General features: G+C 40.1%; 1 protein-coding gene across 1 annotated transcript in view; it reads left to right on the top strand.

The window, feature by feature from the left end:
• The window catches only part of unc119b (unc-119 lipid binding chaperone B), a 68700-nt gene that overhangs the window by 21385 nt on the left and 26638 nt on the right, over nt 1-20677 (top strand). Inside the window, exon 2 of the mRNA XM_043715937.2 lies at nt 15502-15615. Within this exon, the coding sequence (XP_043571872.1) occupies nt 15502-15615 (114 nt within the window). The remainder of the gene's footprint in view (nt 1-15501; nt 15616-20677) is intronic.

Here is a 20677-nt window from a genome sequence, read left to right as displayed (position 1 = left end):
AGAGTCGCATTATAACTAAATCATGAGCATAGCAGGTGTCGAAATAGCCTTTATGACTTACCAATGTTTAAATTGTGGTGGTCGGTCTGTGAGGATTATTTAGTTGAATTTTCTTTTACTCTCTGGTATTTTAAATACATTCATTTTAAGATTAAAATAAAAATAATAAAGGACAAAAAAAATTAATAAAAAATAAAAGATTTGTCCTCCATGGATTCATTCAAAAGGCCACATGCAATGGCCTAGAAGGCCGCATGCGGCCTTAAGGTCGCAGGTTCCCCACCCCTGCCCTAAGCTCTGCAAATCCTTCCCCAAACTACTACTACTACTCTCTCTAAATCCTGGTACTCCTAAGAGTCAACTTTTTTGACCGAACTTATGATCACATGCTGCACTACCTTATGGGTGTTTTGTTTTATAATGTTGGTATGAAAGTTTTTGGGGTTTTTATTTTACAAAAGATGCTTGCATGGCTAGCCCATATAATTTTCTTTAAAGCAGATGATGAGTACAACACTATCTTTCACATCTTGCTGAATGCTTGAATGGATCTGTTTACTCAAGTGATTGGACGTCTGATTAGTCATGTCAAATCCACTTGCTAAATTTGTTTCCTGGGTAAGTTTAATCTCTGGATCTTTTTGGAAAGTTTTAAGCTACAAAGTGTTCAGTAGTTTGTTGCAACAGAAATTTGCTTCCATTTCCCAGATCACTTGAATTGTAGAATGGTTGAGGAATAGAAGTAGTGATCAGATGTATGCAAATGGTGTTGCAGTGAATGCTTGTAATCCAGAGAACCAGGTAATGTTCTGAGAACCCGGATTCAAATATCCCAGTGGCAAACAGAATTTAAATTAAAAACGAGTATAAAATTAAAAATCTAATGAATCCGTGATTGATTGTCCTAAAAATCTATCTGCTTAACATTTAAGGAAGAAATCTGCTGTCCTTACCTAGTCTGGCTTAAATGTGGGTCCAGTCCCACTGCAAGGTGGTTGACTCTTGATTGCTGTCTAAAATGGCCAAGCAAGCTACTTAGCTGAATCAAATCACTAAAAGCCTCAAAAAAGGAACAAGTTAGATCACCTACACACCAGGAACACCAGTCGAAAACTTAGCCTGTTGACACTGTAAAGTCCTCCTTGGCAACATTTGGGGGCTAGTGACAGAGTTGGAAGAACTATCTCTCAGACACATCAGGCTGTTGCTTGACATAATTATGGAATTGCACTTTGCAGATTGTATTTGAGACAATACCATTACCATCTATAGGTTTGTCCTGCCTGTCCTGTTCAGTAGAAGTGGTGGCATATTGGTATACTGTCAGAAGGGAGTTGCCCTGAAAGACCTTAACAGTGACTCTGTACCACATGAAGTCTCATGGCATCAGACACACATGAGTAAGGAAACATCTTGCTGATCTCCCCTTGGCTGATGAATCATACAATCATGTAACATGGAGACAGACCCTTTGGTCCAACCAGTCCATGCCGACTATAATCCCAAACTAAATTAGTCTCACCTGCCTGCACTTGGCCCATATCTCCAAACATTTCTTATTCATATACCTGCCTAAATGTCTTTCAAACATTGTAACTGTAATCGCATCCATCACTTCCTCTAGAAGTTCATTCCACAAATGAACGACTCTGTGTTAAAAGAAATTGCTCCTTATCTTTTTAAAATCTTTCTCCTCTCACCTTAAAAATATATCCCCTAGTCTTGAAATTCCCCCACCCTTGGGGAAAGACACATGCCATTTGCCTTATCTATATTGCTCATGATTTTATAAACCTCTAAGGTTAGCTCTTAACCTCCTACACTCCAGTGAAAAAAATCCCAGTCTCTCCTTATGACTCAAACTCTCTATTCCTGGCAACACCCTGTTAAATCTCTTCTGAATCCTCTCCAGCTTAATTATATCCTTCCTATAACAGAGACCAGAACATTTGGAGGAAGCATTGAGGGTGGCAAGAGTACAGTTTTTACTCTGGGTAGAAGACTTCATGAAAGGCTCAGCAGCACCACTACTGACTGAGCTGGTCAAATCGTAAATGGCTTAATTGCTGGGTATGCGTCAAGTAGTGAAGGAGCCAGCAACTGGAAAAAGCATTCTTGATATTATCCTTATCAATCTGGCTGCCATAACTGCATCTGTCTGTGAAGTATCGGTTGGACGGACTGCTGTAGAGACAAAGTCCTATCGTCTTAATGAGTATACCCTCCATCCTATGTGGCACTGCCATCATGCTGAATGAGATAGATTTCAAACAGATTGAATGACGCAACACCGGGACTCCTCCAGGAAACATTATGAGCCAACAGCAGCAGCAGAATTGTAGTCAACCTCAATCCGTAATCTCCCTCTCTCTGCTATTACCATCAAGCCAAGGAATCCTGCCTGGTTCAATGAAGAATGCAGGAGGGCATGTGAAGAGCAGCACCAGACATACTTAAAAACGAGGTGTCAATCTGGAGAATACAGGACTACTTGCGTGTCAAATAGTACAAACAGCAAGTGATTGTTGGTCTAAGTCATTCCACAAACGATAGATCAAGTCTAAGCTCAGCAGTCCTGTTGTGTCATAGAGATGTACAGCATGGAAACAGACCCTTCGGTCCAACCCGTCCATGCCGACCAGATATCCCAACCCAATCTAGTCCCACCTGCCAGCACCCGGCCCATATCCCTCCAAACCCTTCCTATTCATCTACCCATCCAAATGCCTCTTAAATATTGCAATTGTACCAGCCTCCACCATTTCCTCTGGCAGCTCATTCCATACACGTACCACCGTCTGCGTGAAAATGTTGCCCTTTAGGTCTCTCTTATATCTTTCCCCTCTCACCCTAAACCTATGCCCTCTAGTTCTGGACTCCCCCACCCCAGGGAAAAGACTTTGCCTATTTACCCTATCCATGCTCCTCATAATTTTGTAAATTTCTATAAGTTCACCCTTCAGCCTCCGACGCTCCAGGGAAAACAGCCCCAGCCTGTTCAGCCTCTCCCTATAGTTCAAATCCTCCAATCCTGGCAACATCCTTGTAAATCTTTTCTGAACCCTTTCAAGTTTCACAACATCTTTTCGATAGGAAGGCGACCAGAATTGCACGCAATATTCCAACAGTGGCCTAACCAATGTCCTATACAGCCACAACATGACCTCCCAACTCCTGTACTCAATACTCTAACCAATAAAGGAAAGCATACCAAACGCCGCCTTCACTATCCTATCTACCTGTGATTCCACTTTCAAGGAGCTATGAACCTGCACCCCAAGGTCTCTTTTTCGTTCAGCAACACTCCCTAGGATCTTAACATTAAGTGTATAAGGCCTGCTAAGATTTGTTTTCCCAAAATGCAGCACCTCGCATTTATCTGAATTAAACTCCATCTGCCACTTCTCAGCCCAGTATCGAGTGAATGTTGTATACAATTGAACAACTCACAGAAGGAGGAGGCTCCACAAGTATCTCAGTTATCAATGATGAAAGAGCCCAGCACATCTGTGCAGAAGATAAGGCTGAAGCATTTGCATCCATCTTCAGCTAGAATGGTCAAATGGATGATCCATCTTGGTCTCCCTTGAAGGTCCACAAATTATGGATGCCAATTTTTGGCCAATTTAATTCATTCCAAGTAATACCAAGAAATAACTGAAGGGATATTGCTATGGACTCTGCCTTAAAATAATAGTACCAGAGATTGTGCTCCAGAACTTGCGTCCTAGCTGACCAGTTCTGGAGCAGTTACAACATTGACATCTGCCTAACGTTCATGCTGTACAAATGCCAGGCAATGGCTATGCCCAACAAGAGAGCTTTTTAAAATATAGAATCCCTACAGTGTGGAAACAGGCCCTTCTGTGCCATATAAGCCCACACTGACCCTCAGAAGAGTATCCCACCCAAACCTATTCCCCATTATCCTAAATTTACCCCTAACCTTCACATCGCTGAACATTATGGGCAATTTAGCATGGCCAGTTCACCTAACCTGCACATCTTTTGATTGTGGGAGGAAACCAGAGCACCCAGAGGAAACCCACGTAGACACTGGGAGAATGTGCAAACTTCACATGGACAGTCGCTCAAAACTGGAATTGAACCCGGTTCCTAGCACTGAGGCAACAGTGGCTAACCACTGTGCCACCATACCGCCCAATCTAATCATTGTCCCATGATATTCAGTGGCATTATCATTGCTGAATCCCCCAATCCTGGGACATTACCATTGAGCAGAAACTGAACTGGAACATCTATATAGGGAACAGGTGGGAGGCTACGAATCATAAAATGATTTTTGTTGGTTTACTTGTGAAATCTGGGGACTCCAAGAAAACAGAGCAGGAATAGGCAGAGAGTCTATTAGAGGAGATTCTCTTAACGATGATTAGGTATTTAAAAGTAAAATCAAGCAGGGGAATTCATTCAATTGGACATTGGAGGAGAGAAGTTTGAGAAAAGTGTTCTCACCTGTGTCCAAGGCTGCAGATTGGTGAAGAAGGGTACAGTTTATTGTGTTGATAATCATGCAGAATGTCATTTGTCACTTTGACGTAGTAGTTTCAGTACAAAGTAGGCTGGAAACATAATCAGATGTAGAATTGTGGAGAAAAATTTGGAGACCAATAGCACATTCAGGAGCTTTGAAAGTTAGAAATAGGACAGTAATTTGCAAGTGCAGAAAAGTCATGAGTAGACTTTTTGAGGAGGGAGCGATGACAGGTAACTTGAAGTAGATTGTGAAGGAGTACTACCTGAGAAGACAGAACTGCCATACCACCAGTTTATGGCGTCAGGTGAGAATTTGTTTTAAACTGTTTGGCTGAAGTAGGACTGAAGGAGTAGGAATAAATCTCCCAAGTAATGGGGTCAGAGGGAACATTGCAGGAGCTCAGTGTCTGGAGAAGGATGTGAGGTAAGGGTTTAGAATACTAGTTCTTGGAGTAAATAAAATTAATTAGCTGAGTTGGTTTCAGTCATTGGATCACCTGATTATTACTTAAATTGATCATATAAATGAGCCAAACTTGGAAATCATAGTCAAGCAATGAAAAATGGACAGTAACTATTCAGAGCTTATCTGGTTTTTCTGTATCTCTGTTCATTTTAGGGTTCAAAGATAACCTGGGAAACCAGAAATTTTGAGTTTTGCTAAATCCATGGGCAATAGAAGGTTTGAATTTTATAGCTTGGACATGCTCAGATTAAGCAATCTAGTGAGAGATCCCACCCAGGGTCATTTCATTTAGAACTTTGCAGAGATGTGAGGTTATTGTGTTCTTTTTTTTCCTTGAGGTCCTTACACACTTGATGCAACTGCAACATGCCAACTTCTGTGAACAACCAAAATTTTATTCAGCACAGTACAGTACAAACTTTCTGGAGGAACTTTTAACACACACCTTGCCGGGCTTGCGGAGTCGTGTCCAAGCTGTCCCTGATCAAAGAAATCAGTTCTTTCTTTATTCAAAATCTTTACATCACAGTTAGTAATGCTCATGAGACAAGCCCCAGCAACTCCCCCCTTCCCCCCCCCCCAACCCCATCACAGACAATGCTACTCGAGACACAGTGGGTGACCTGACCATCTCCAGAAACAATACAATGTAAATCATCCCTTCACGGTCAAAACTGTTGTAAATCTTTTTTTAAAACAATAGGCAAGTAGTCAAATTACAACTGTAATGTTCTTATTGATTTCTGAATAGGAGATGAAAATGTAAATAGTAGGAGATGACAATGTAAGTTGCTCTGAATGGCAACAAGTGGCCGTGTAAATGGCTCTGAATAATAGGAGATGATAATGTAAATTTCTCACAATCTATCAGTCAGAGACATCCCACCCTAGCCTCGGGACATCCAATTTCCTGCAGGTCTACAGAGCAAGTTAACTCTTCAATATCACAAGGTGATTCAAAGTCTCAAATGTCACCTGCATCGTTGTGACCAATTTACCTGCTTACTTTTTGTTTGTCCTTTCAAAACTCAACGATGTTGTGACAGGGCCTGGGTGTGGTGGTAGGGATGAGCAAAAGACATAGGATGAATGTGTTCAAGTTCTTAGATTACTTAGTGTGGAAACAGGCTCTTTGGCCCAACAACTCCACACCGACCCTCCGAAGAGCAACCCACCCAGACCCATTCCTCTACATTTACTCCTTCACCTAATACTACGGGCAATTTAGCATGGCCAATTCACCTAACCTGCATGCTTTTGGACTTTGGGAGGAAACCGGAGCACCCGGAGGAAACCCACACAGACACGGGGAGAATGTGCAAACTCCACACAAACAGTTGCCTGAGGTGGGAATTGAACCTGGGTCTCTGGCTGTGAGGCAGCAGTGCTAACCACTGAGCCAGGGTGCCAGCCACTAATTCTGCATTGTCCCCAAATGGAAAATGCTATGCTTGTCCTCTATTAGCTTATGCTGAGTCTTACTGAAGCACTGCAGCAGGCCCAAGAAAGAAAGGTCAAGGAACGTGGTGGTGTGTTGAATAGGCTGGCAACTGGAAGATTGGGGTCATTTTTGTAGACAGAATGTGGTCACCCAGTCTGTGTTCATCTCCCTGATGTACGGGAGACCATATTATGAGCAGCTTTGAGTAGATATTTTGAGTGAAGTGCAGAAAAATCACTGCTGCACTCCGAAGGTGTGTCTGGGCCCTTGGATAGTGAGGAGGGAGGATATGAATGGGGAGGTGTTAGACTTTGAGATAGCCTGGAAAGGTATCACGGCGGTGTTGGGAGTGGAGGAGGAGTGGACCATGGTGTCCTTGCGGGGCTGACAAAGGAGGGGATATGAAGATGTATCTGGTAATGGCATACCGCTAGGAAGGCCCTATGAACCAAGGTGGCAGAGAATTCTCAGTTGAGGAAGAAGATGGACATTTCTGAGGCTGCCCTGCGGAAGCTGGCATCATCAGAACAGATACGATGGGACTGGAGAAACTAGAGGCTGGAGAGTGGAATGGATGATGCATGTTTTTAATGCATGTAGTATCTAATCAATTCTGGTATCATCTTTGAAAATCATGTATCATGTTATCGAAAATTTATCAGAAAATTTAGCGGACTATGTCCATCAGTGTTGAATGTATATTTTATTGTGCCTCCTTTGACGATTCCTGAGATCTTGTGATTGAATGTGTTTTCCATAGACTTAAGAAATAAGAAATAAGATAAAAAATATGTTTTCTTTTGAACCTTAATTTGATTTCTAAACGTTTATTTTTGCAGTGTTGCAGTGGTGCTAAGAAGTAGAGGTCAGGAAAGTCCCCAGATTTTTGAAAAATTAAAATATGCAATTTTACTGACATGCTTTCTGGTTAAAACCAATTATAAAATTAGTCAAAAGGCCAGCAGCAGCCGAGGTGTAACAGAAAACCACAAAGTTTTAAAAAGAGATTATGAATTCCTGTCAGTAAACGGCATTTAGGACAATTAATCTAGAATACACTTGTTCACCTTTTTGGATGGAGGTCCTTATTTCAAGATTTCTCTCCTGGGGAGTATTGGTGAGCAAATTTTAGAAAGGTAAGTTTTGGGACTTAGATAATTAAATGATTGATTAATAAAATGAGCCATTGCAAAGGATCAAACAGCAGAACTAAATAATTGTTTTGCCACCTATGTTAAAAGCATGTGGGTGGCACGGTGGCACAGTGGTTAGCACTGCTGCCTCACAGCGCCAGAGACCCGGGTTCAATTCCCGCCTCAGGCGATTGACTGTGTGGAGTTTGCACGTTCTCCCCGTGTCTGCGTAGGTTTCCTCCGGGTGCTCCGGTTTCCTCCCACAGTCCAAAGATGTGCAGGGTCAGGTGAATTGGCCATACTAAATTGCCCATAGTGTTAGGTAAGGGGTAAATGTAGGGGTATGGATGGGTTTCGCTTCGGCGGGTCGGTGTGGACTTGTTGGGCCGAAGGGCCTGTTTCCACACTGTAATCTAATCTAATCTAATCTAATCTAAAGAGGAAAGAACAACAAATCTCCAAGTACTGGTCACTAGGAAAGGGAGGATCTGGGACTGAGCTAGGTAATTCGTTCTTAGAAACACTGACATTGCTTTCACCTCTGGTGACACAAGCCCTGAGCTGGCCGTTGCTGACTTCACATAAAAGCAGGGTTTGGAAACAGATCACCCTTTTGTCATCCTGTCCTGTAACTCAGAACTTAACTCTTTCCCTGCCTGCTTATACCCTATACACATTCTCACTTTGAACTGAGTTTTTCTCCTCTCCCAGCCCTTTTCTGGATAGGATTTTGGGAAGTGAGGAGGAGAGGGGTTGTGGTTGGAGTCTTATATCTCAGTTTCACGGTTCACTACACTCTCAATCTCCTACACTCTTCCACCCTCCCTTCCTCTCTGTATTCTTCTCTCCATGTCTCCTGCACACACTCCCTCTCTTCCATCCCTCTCAGACTGTCTCTTTCTTTCTCTCCTCCTTGTCATTGCTTTTTCTCCTGCTCCCTGCTTCCCACTCTCCCTTCCTGAGGCCTGTGCATGCCTCTTCTTCCTTACTTCCTCCCATCTTTCTCTATCTCTTGTCCTCACTTCTCTCTCTCACTCTTACTTTCTCTCCCCTTGTCCTTCTCTCTCCATCCCTCTTTGTTTCACCAGCCTTCTCCACCATCTTGTTTGTGATGAATAGACTCTTCTGCCTGACAGAATTGCCAACTTGGAGGATGGTTTCTTGCACCTTCCTGTCATTTGGACCCTCTTTCCATACACTAGCCTGGTGGATGCACTATCATTTGCATTCTGTCCTTCCCAAACAACGTACTGTGTCAACACTGATGCTACTTGTTGTGCAAAGACTGGATAAAATTACTCCTGTTTGCATGCAGCTCTATTTTTCCAGCCAGTATTTTCTTAATTTGCTGCTGCTAAACTCATTAGTAAACATATCAGCTGAAAATATGGAGAGAATTGGCCTCTGATTAGTGGGGCATCTCCTTGCAGAATCATCCAATTGTTCTTCTTGTATTTGGAACTCTGATGGTGGGCCAGATAGGGTCCTTTGACAGGTCAATGTTGGGCAGTTTTGATTAGAATCATAGTAAGGAACCTGAACAGTTTATTTGAAAGTTCAGACTAGATAGATCAATTGACATTCACCAATTTAAGAGCTACATGGCCATGCTGCTGGGAGTGAGCCATTTAACATCTGTTCACTGACAACATATTTATCCAGTCCCTTTTAAAATAATGGTAATTACTACATGCTTGAAATTCTGAGCTGCTTTCTGTTACCACTCCGCTTTTAGATTGTCTTTGGACATTTTGCTTATCTGATAGATGTAATGTAAGTGAGTGTTCTTCCCAGACTTGAGGATTTGTGGTTTTCTATACTAGTGGGCTTAACTATTCCTGGTTAGAGTGTCAAAATCAAGAATAAATTTGAGCACTACCCAGTCAGCTGTAGATAGTGTGCCTACCTATTTATTGTGGGGGTCCAAAAGACTTGATAACTTTGCTTCCTCGTTCTTTTTCACTCTTCAGTATGTTTGTGTGTATATTTCCACATAAGGAATTGCCATTTAAGTGAATACACATGTGGGACTGTGCAACCTTTAGATAGAAAGAAATTACAACAGTAATCTTGTTCAGTTGCTTTCACTGAGTATTGTGTTAACTGCTTCTTATGGTCAGAAAGTTAAGTGGGCAAGGGTTGCTTTGTATTCCTTTATTGATTTAGTTTTGTTTATGTAAAAGCAAGTACATGTCAACAATTCAAATATAAGACTCAATTGATAACGATAACTGATACTTGGATTTGCTGTTCATATATAGTAAATTATATTGAATGTAATACTTTTATTGAGTGGTATTTCCTTTTACTCAATGAGATTCCTCTCTCTCTCTCTTGCTTAATCACCACCGCAAATGTGGCCATCTCTCTACACACACTTTTGTTGTCACCCCACACCGTCTCTGTCAAAATGAATGAAGTAATCCTTTTCCTCCATGCCCAGATGAGCAGCCTCCACATTCAGTGGATCTTTTCCTCCACCTCTACTGGGTTATATTCTAAAAGATGAAAGACTTAACAACAATCTCAGTTTGTTAAATATATCATTTTACTTGTTTGACCCAGTAATCTTTTGCTATAAATTCTGTGTCTTATGGTCCTGCTTCACAACCATCTGATGAAGGAGCACTTCAAAAGCTGATGCTTCCAAATAAACTTGTTGGACTATAATCTGGTGTTGTGTGATTTTTAACTATTTAAATCATTTTACCTTCTCCCTTTCCCCCAGTCAAGAATGGAAAACATTCCTTTGTCTTAAAAGCATGATTTGCTTATATCTCTGCTCATGATGCTCTACATTGAAGATGTCAGATGCAAATTGGAGGTTCCAAAATGCATTCATTTTTAAAGTGTGATCCACCACTTCCTGTCACTTATTTTAGTTATCCATCTCACTCCTACACTGATCTCTGTGCCTGCCCTACTCAACTGTTCAGTAGAAACTTGAGGGACATTACCTTGTCTTTTGATGTGGTTATTTCACAGCCCTCTGACTCACCATTGAATTTGACAATTCAGCAACTTTGGTTGCAGGCACACCACCAATTTTTAAAACAGCAGTTGCTGGTGGTGAATTTATTTTTGTAATTTTCAGCTACTGTAGATTTTTTTTTCTTTTAGTTTTTTTGTGTTCCTTAACCGCCTTTCATTTTGCACCATTATCCCCTTTTGTCACTTGTCTTCTACCCTATTACTGGCCTTCCCTTATGTTTTCTTTCTTCCCCTCCTTTACCTCTGCACTGCTTAAAAATTGTTCTGTCACATTTTCCAGTTCTGATAAAAGGCAATTATCCAGAAATATTGTTTTGATTTCCAAGGATACTGCTCAATTTGCTAAGCATTTGCGCCATTCTTAATTTTGTCGATGTGAGAAATCTGAATTTTGTTTATATTTTAAAACTTTTTTTACTGTCGTCACATCGGAGAATGCATAAACTGCTGACCTGTTAATGTAGCTGACATGGCCAAGTGGAAAGGTCAAGAATATTTCTGTTGTCACTGCTGTTCGTATGTAATAAATTATAATGAATGCATCAGTTATCATTAACAATGTAGTCTTATATTTCAATTGTTGACATTTTAAAATAGACATTTTACTCCTTTGTGGTGACACAAATCTACTGTTACAGAAACTTCCTAAGATTTGTTTGATTTCAAAGTACTTAAGCATCATGTAGCACATGTCAAAACTTGAATTAGTTTTGCAGGTTTGAACTTATGTCCAGGAAATACTTTCCCTGTGAGTTTGTAAATAAATTTTAGTGATAAAATTGTCTTTCAGTGATTTATGAAAGTTAATACTTCAGAAAGGTTGTATTTATCAGTGATATTTCCAAGAGGTTTAGGACACCTCCGATTCTAGAGATTCTATTTGCAGAAAGACCTGGGCAAGATCTAACGTTCATGCCATGTAAGTGCCAAGCAATGACTATTTCTGATTAAGGAATCTATTACTGTTTAATGTTCAATAGAATGACTATTGCTGAGTCTTTCTCTACCAACATCCTGTATGTTACCAATGATCAGAAGGTGAACTGGACCAGCCATATAAATACTGTGGTTCCAACAGTAGGTCAGAGGCTACAAATTCTGTGCAGGGGTCAATCACTTGATTTTCCCCAGTGCTTGTGCATTATCTACAAGGCAGGAGTTTGATGGAATACTCTCCGGTTGGGAGAAAGTGAGGACTGCAGATGCAAGAGATCAGAGTCGAAGAATGTGGTGCTGGAAAAGCACAACCAGTCAGGCAGCATCCAATGAGCGGGAGAATCGACGTTTTGATCATAAGCCCGTCATCAAGAATGCACTTCATCAACACACCAGTTGCCTGAATGAGTGCAGCTCCAACATTTAAAAAAGCTTGCCACCATCCAGAATAAAACACCATGCTTGATTGGCTTCAACATTCAGTTCCTTCACGACTGATGCATAGTAGTAGCAGTATGCATCATCTATAAGATGCACTGCAGTAACTCACCAGCGCTCCTCTGATAGCACCAAAAGCCACGACCTTCACGACATGGAAGGATGAGGCCTAGCCAGCATCAAACACATCCTTGATCAGATAAAAAGAAAATTGTAAAATTTACAACTGAATTTTTTTTTTTACGAAATACATTGGAAAGAGAGTGGGTAGGGAGAGAGGAGATGGTAGTTTGTGAGAAAAATATTCAGTTTGAAATTCCTCAGAAATGAAATGTCTGTAGTAGTAGCCAAGACTGGTAGAATTGTAGCTTCTAATAATAGCATGTACAAAAGAGGGGAAAATGTTGGAAGGAATGATATGTTTGGTTTGGGGTGGATAGCAGGTGCATGGCAGGCAAGGAGTGGCAGAGTGGTGTAAAGGAAAGAGAAATAGATGGAAAATATCTTTAGTTTTTAAGGTCCTAATCTTACTAATCAAACCATGGGCTGGAATCCATATTTCTCTGACTTTTTTTTTTAACCTTATTTGTGTGAGCATCCCGGTAATTATTTGCTTTCTGAAAGTCAAAGGGAACAAAATAAAGTTTATTTTTTGCACTCTATCATCACGTCACATGTTTGTTTCTTTGCTAGTATTTAGTAATATTTTCAGTTCACTGCCTAAGGGATGATTAAGAGCTTGGTTCACTTTTTAGTTCTCTTTTTTGTATTAAAATGCTCTGTTGTGTACCAGAAATCTTTCTAGTTAAACATTAGGTTATAATGATGAAGACTTTTGTCAAACTCATTTTTGAGATTGCCACTAGCATTATAATTGAACTGAAAAGTAAAAGAACCAGTCTATTCGGGGTGACCAACTGCTACAGCAAAGTTAAACAGCTCCTATAGGGAGTCATAGAGTCATACAGCATGGTCCAATTTGTCTATGCTGACCAAGTTTCATAAACTAAATTAATCCCAATTGCCTGCATTTGGTCCATATTTCTCAAATCCTATCCTATTCATGTACCTATCCAAATGACTTTTAATTGTTATAACTGTACCTGCACCTACCACTTCCTCTGGCAGTTCATGCCACGCATGAACAACCTTCTGTGTGAAAAAGTTGCCCCTCAGGTATCTATTAAATCTTTCTTCTCTTACTGTTCTATGTTTTACATGTAGATATTTTTAATTAACCTGCTCTGAGATATTGTTACACTTTTCAGATTGGATGAGATTGTTTGCCATGATACTTTGAGATAATTGACATTGCTTATCATATTTACATGACAAATTCTACTTTTGCATATGCAATGAAAACTGGTTATATTGTATCTACAAAATCAGATTATTATACAAGACATTTTAACATAAAAAACATTCTTAGGCACTTCATAGGTGTGTTATAAAGCAAGTTTTGACACTGAGCTACATGTGATGTTAGAGCAAATGATTTTAAGATCTGTTTTCATGAAGAAAAGAGAATTAGAGTGGTTCAAGAGGAGAGTTCCAGACAGTACAGCACTGGGAATTGAATATGCAGCCCATCATGGTGGAACAATTAAAATCATGGATGCTCAGGATGCGAGAATTAGATGTGCAGATGCATGTCAATGGAGGAGATTGCAGAAATAGTTAAAGAGGTGGCATAGTGGAGAGATTTTAAAATAGTTATTGTTTAACTAGGAATCGTGTCAATCAGCGAGAATATGAATGATGGGTGAACAGAACGTCGTAGGATTTTGGTAGCAGAGTTCAGGGATAGTAGACCATGGCAAGCTACCCAAGTCTAGTGATATCGAAGAATGAATGAGATCTCAACTGATGAACTGAGGCAGATAACGTTTGGCTTGATGTGCTGGGGAAGAAAGGCATGTGGCAGAAGCAACTGTTAGGATCATAAAAAAAGTTGAACTGCAAGAACAGCTACATTAGCCATTTCTCTTCAGAAAAAATTCAGTTTTGATAACTTAAAAGATCTATGGGTTCATCATGTTTGTTTGAGGAAAAGGTGAAGAAGATGGGGAGAGGTAAGTATGCATACAGTTTGCAATGGATAAAAGCACCCGGGGAGTATCTTTGAATTTCAAGATAATTCAAGAATAATGAGAGCAGTTTTAACAGATGAAAGATGAACCTGATAATTCGTTGCTTTCCAGCCACATCTGAAGACAAATGATAATGCTAGCTGTCTGCCATCCATTCTGGTCTGTTCCGTGGATTAAAGGGAGTAGAGATGAGGGCCTTACCCCAGAAAATGACAAGGGTGAGAAATAAATAGTTTTGTTTGGGACTGTGATGCGAGAGTTGGAGGCAAGGATTCAGTTGAGCAAATCAGTTGCTGCAGAAATGCTAAACAAATGGTCAAAGGCCTGGCAGTTCACATTTTGAGAATATAATTGAGAGTGAATTGGTGTGGAATATTTCTTTGCAGGACACAAAATGCAATAGAGTTGTGACATGGAAGGGGAAATTGGGTGAAGAATGATTGAAGGGGTAATCAGAAGTGATTTATCATGATTCTTATGCTGGAAGCAGTGGAGGCTTGCCTGTGTAATGGCAAGTTCATGATGTGGTGTGAATATGATTTCAGGAATTTGTAGAGAGGGAGAGACTATGAGAACATAAACATATGATATACTTCCAACTTTACCCATCTTGTATGGTACATATTAAATTCTCTTAATTTGCCATTGTTGCAAATATTTAGGCTATAGTTCATGTTAGTATGTTGCAGGTGATTTTTCTTTAATTCTGGGAAGATGAAAATGTAAAAAAAAAGAATTTAAAATGCTATGTTTTAGACATTATCAGAATATCTGAAGAAGTCACAGTTCAAAAGGTGACTAAGGTTTGTTTAAGAGATGGGGCTCTTAAGCAACAGGAGAGTCTTACTCATCTGGGAAACTATAGGGCTGAGATGAATAATCTAGGGGATTGTGGCATACTTATGGGTGGTCCCTTTAATGTACATTTAGATTGGTGTGCCTTATATAAAATGCTTGAGTACATAACATATGTAGGTATAATCTGTATTGTTAAACTAATAGTGTTTGTTTTATTTAGTTATTTTATATCCAGTAAAGATTGTCTTTTATTTAACAAAAGAGTTAAATCTTGTCACATAGTTGAATTGGTGAAAGTAAGATTACAATTCATGTTTAAATATTAAGGATCCCATACTGGATTAGATTAGATTACTTAGTGTGGAAACAGGCCCTTCGGCCCAACAAGTCCACACTGACCCGCTGAAGCGCAACCCACCCAGACCCATTCCCCTACATTTACCCCTTCACCTAACACTATGGGCAATTTAGCATGGCCAATTCACCTAACCTGCACATTTTACCCAGAGCCAGCCTGCAGCATCACCACTAACAGGAAGCAGACAGCAACTATAAATGGGTATTTTTGAGGCTATTGTAATACTATTTATGATGAAATGCTTCAGCTGAGTGTTACACTCATAAAACTTTGACACCTTGTTTCACATATTTTTGATGCATTGTTTATATTAGTAAAGGTTGAAGAATGACATTAAGAATTATTTCTTTCAGCTTACTTGTGCAAACCTGAAGACAACATTTACAACATCGACTTTACACGATTTAAGATTCGCGACATGGAATCTGGCACTGTTTTGTTTGAGATTGCCAAACCACCAGCGTCAGGTATGTTGCCATTTGGGAAAAGGCTCCCGTAGTCTGTAAGGCCGCAAGACTTTAGGTGGCTTTCATGATCATAACCAGTTGAGTATAGCTTAAATAGGGACTTACTAGGGATAGGCAATAAATGCTGGCCCAGTCAGTGATGCCTACATCCTGTGAGTGAATATTAAAAACACAGCTGGCTTTAGTCAGTAGTTCAAAGGCTTTCATCACTACTTGGTATGTCTCTCCATCTTTTAAGCTTTAATGAGCACTTGGGTCCAGTGAGTTATGGAGTTTTTAGGAGACATTTAAAGTTTTAATTTAGTAAATTAGTTATGAAATATACATGAATACCTTAACAGGAGCTACTTGGTCATTAGGAATATTTTTATTGCTGTCAAAGTTTTTCATCTTGCACTTCTCAGGACATTTCAATAAAATATCATTACAATTGAAGAATCAACATTTATACTATGTGAGAGGAGAGTGCTGAATGGTTAGAAAGTGAACTCCGATTGTTAGAGATACTGTCATGGCGCGTGTTGACCACTAACTGCTGGGCTTTGTTTAAATTTTAAGCGGGTGTTTGGTCAGGGCATTGCCCTGTGACATGAACTAGTGAAAGCAAAGGGATCACACTGCTGCAACAATTTCCAAGGATCTCCAACTTCAACCTCCTTCTGAGGTCCTTAGTGGCATTAATTCAGTCTGCAGCATCAGGAAAGGGCTGAAGTCATTAGATTCTGCAGAACCTGCAAAACTCCAACAATTGTGTGGAAGACTTGCTGCAGAACTAGCCATGCTCTTGCCAAGCTGTTCCAGTATTGGTATCTACCTGACAATGTGGAAGTTTGCCAGGTGTACCCTGTGCACAAAAGCAGAATAAATCTAACGTGGCCAGCTACTGCCATATCAATCTACTCTTGACCATCAGCAAAGTGATGCAGTCTGGGACTGTTTTGTTTTGTTATCATAGACAGAAATTGGATATGAAAACTGAAAATGGCAACATGAAAAGAATGTCTTTATTGTAGCCTGAAAATGAAATATATGCTTAATACCCTGTGACATTGCATTCATTTCTAACTTGCCAGCCTCAAAAATACCCATTTATAGTTGCTGTCTGCTTCCTGTTAGTGGTGATGCTGCAGGCTGGCTCTGGGTAAAGGGGGCTTTCTGCTTTCACTTCAGAAGTGCGGCTAGTTTAGTTTGGGAAACTTGATCAGCATGGACAAGTTGGACCAAAGGGTCTGTTTCTGTGTTGTATGACTCTGTGACTCTGAGCTCCTTATGTGTTCTGGGATTTTATTTAGAATTAGAATTAGAATCCCTACAGTGTGAAAACAGGTCCTTTGGCCCAACATGTCCACACCGACCCTCCGAAGAGTAATCCACCCAGCCCTGTTCCCCTACCCTATAATTTTTTTTAACCCCTGACCAATTCACCTAACCTACACATCCCTGAATACTATGGGCAATTTAGTATGGCCAATTCACCTAACCTGCACATCTTTGGATTGTGGGAGGAAACCGTAGCACCCGGAGGAAACCCACGTAGAAATGGGAGAATGTGCAAACTCCACACAGACAGCCGCCCGAGGCTATAATTGAACCTGTGTCCCTGCTGCTGAGAGGCAGCAGTGCAACTATGCCGCCCATAAATTGATTTATTTCAAATCAAACTGTGGTTTTTCCTGTCCTGTTTATTATGTATTAATGGTAACAAGTTTTTGTACGTTGTGGAGAATATGATCTAGAAGTTTACAGGTGACATGAAAGTTGATAAGGGGTAAACAGTTAGGAAGATGGCTGTAAACTGCAGGAGGATATCAATAGACTGCTCAAGTGGGCACAGCAGGAACAAATGGAATTCATCCTGGAAAAGTGACATTCATTTGGGCTAATGAGGCATGGAATTACAAAATAAACAGGAGGAACCCAGAAAGTACTGATGGTCAGAGGCAAATCAGTAAAGGAATTAAGGGTTATGGGAATAGGGCAGGAAAGCAAAGTTGTGGATTATTAGATCACCATAATCTCATTAAATGGCCTACTTCTGCTCCTACATTGTCTTACCTAAAAAAAAATCATTAGCTGTGCTATCAAATGACACTTCCAAAGGAATAACCTGGTCACTAGCATTCAGATTGGGTTCTGCCAGTGCCACTTACCTCCTGAGTTCAGTACACCCTTGGTCCAAACGTGGACAATAGAGCTGATCTTGAAGTGAAATGAGAGTAACTACCCTTTACATCAAGGCAACATTCAACTTAGTATGGTATCTAGGTGTGCTCGCAAAACTAGAGTCTGTGGGTTATCAGGGGAAAACTCTCTGCCGGTTGAAGTCATTCCTAGCACAAAGAAAAGTTTATTGTCATTTTTGAATGAGAAACCCACCTCCTGTCTCCCCATTGCCTGTCTACTATAGACCAGGAGCAAGTCAGAATGCAAAGAATTATCTGGATGTTCTAACAATGTTCAAAAAGCTTCAACATGCACTCTCTTCACCTTCGATGCACAGTGGTAGCAGTGTGCACCATCTATAAAATGCAAACTAGTAACTCACTAAGGTGTCTTTGGTACCACCTTCAAAACCTGTGACCTTTACCACCGGAAATATAAGGGCATCAAAAGCATGGAAGCACCATCACCTGCATGTTCAGATCCAAGTCTTAAATGCCATCACAAAGTGAATGAGCAGTCAGTGGATAAAAATGCAAGAATATTGCTCCTAATGGCACTATGTCTCCCTGAACCCAAAAGACTTCCGTGGTTCAAGAAGGCAACTTACTGCCACCACCTCCAGGGCAGATGGGATGGACAATAAATATTGCCCACATCCTGTGAGTGAACATTTTTAAAAAAGCCTTAAGTACTAGATTGTATAAATGCATAAATTAGACAAGTGTGGAGCAAAGACAGTAGTATTAATGGGAGATTTAACTTTAACATAGATTGGGAGAGGCAGACAAGCACCTGTCTGGTAGTGCGTCAGGCGTAGTTTCCTTCAGGTAAATAATACCCAACAAATCTCATTAAATTTTATGAAGAGGTGACCAAGGTAGTGGGCAGGGAAATATCTATGGGTATTGTTTACATAGACTTGTAGGAGGCATTTGATGAATTTCCACATAAGCAGCTGTTAACCAGTTGGAAGCAAATGGAATTAAGGACAAATTGCTGATATGACTGGGAAATTGGTTGCGTGGCAGGCAACAGAAAGAAGGGTGAATGGTACGTACTCAAATTGGCAGCGTGTGACTAGTGGTGTCTCACAAGGATCTGTATTATGCCTCAATCATTCACATTATTTGCTTATGACTTGGATAATAGCATAGAAAGTCCAAATTTGCTGATGACACGAAGTTAAGTGGCATTGAGGACAGTATGGGTAGCATAAAATTACAGAGAGATGGTGATAGGCTAGCTAATGAAAAAAAATGTATCAGATGGATTTCAGTGCTAACAAGTGTCAGATTATCCATTTTGGACTGAAAAGAATCGACCAGGGTTGTTTCTAGATCATATTAAGTCAAATACATTGGATGTCCAAAGAGACTTGCAGGTTTAGGTGCATAGATCTTTAAAATATCACAAACAGATGCAGAAAATAATCAAGAGGCTAATGGAATGCTGGTCTTTGTATCTGAGGATTGGGGTATAGGAATGAAGAAGTTATGCTGCAGTAATACAAAACCCTCTTTAGACCCCCCTTGGAGTATTCTGTGCAGAACTGAGCACCACACCTTGGGAAAGATAAATTGACCCTGGAGGGAGGAGTTACATAAGAACATAACAACTAGGAGTAAGAGTAGAGTAAGGAGTAAGAGGCCCTCCGAACTTGCTCTGCCTTTCAATAAGAGCATGGTTGATCTTTTTGTGAGCTCAGCTCCAGTTACCCAGCCTCTCACCCACCCTTTACTGTTCAAAACATTATCTAAAGTTTTAAAAACACTCAATGAGGAAGGCTCGATACTTCATTGGACATTGAATTCCACAGATTGACAACCCTCTGAGTGAAGAAGTTTCTTGTCAGATCTGCCCCTCTTAATTTTGAGGCTTTGCTCTCTTGTCCTAGTTTCACCTGTCAATAGATACATCCTCTCTACTTCTATCTTATCTATTCCCTTCATAATTTTATTTTGAAGCTCATTTTTCTAAATTCCAATGAATATAATCCCAGTCTCTCCTTTTAAGCCAACCCCCTGAACTCTGGAATCAACATAGTGAACCTCCTCTGCACCCCCTCACGTGCCAGTATATCCTTTCTCAAGTAAAGAGACCAAAACTGCACCCAGTGCTCCAAGTGAGGCTTCACCAGCTCTCTATGTAGCTGTGATATAACCTCCCTACTTTTAAATTCAATTCCTTTAGCAATGAAGGACAAAATTCAATTTGCCTTCTTGAGTACTTGTTGCACACCAACCTTACATATCTGAACTTCAGAGTTTAAGTTATAAGGAGAGATTATACAAAAAATTAGGCCTGTTTTCTCTAGAATTTAGAAGGTTAAGGATTAATCTGATTGAAGTCTTCAAGATAGTAACAGGAAAATAAAGATAAGCTATTGCAATTATAGAACAAGAAAGCATAGTCTAAAAGTTACGGCCAGACCATTCAGGAGAGATGCTAAGACATACTTCTACTTAAGTATGATAGTTGTTTGGAACTTTCTTCCAGAAATGGCTCTCGGTGCTAGATCAATTGTTAATTTTGTGGAAATGTAAAATTGTAATTTGTTTTAAAAAAAAACAAAGGACCAATTGAAGCACACAATTTTAGATTTGGCAATTACCTGGCTAATGTTTTGTAATTTAAGCCTCAGATGTGTACCTGTATAGCTACTGAGCTTTTCAATATTTACAGCAAAGTCTATGTTTCTAGCTATAAACTGGCTCAGTTAGTACAAAAAATTTAATTTAATTTTTTAAGGTCTTTTACAGTTACTAAGCAATAAGAGTCAATTCCTGAGCAAGCTGATACAGTTTTCAAATTTTCTTTTGGTATTTCCTGTGGTGCTTTATTTCACTCTCTCCCTCAAAACCTCAGTGACTGAAATAACATATCAGAAGTGTACCATGTT

Source organism: Chiloscyllium plagiosum, unplaced genomic scaffold, assembly GCF_037043375.1.
Source record: "Chiloscyllium plagiosum isolate Xiang-an unplaced genomic scaffold, Cpla_swu_hap1 HiC_scaffold_24, whole genome shotgun sequence".
NCBI lineage: Eukaryota > Metazoa > Chordata > Chondrichthyes > Orectolobiformes > Hemiscylliidae > Chiloscyllium > Chiloscyllium plagiosum.
Note: the sequence above shows the minus strand (reverse complement) of the source record. Positions and strands in the feature narration are given on the sequence as shown.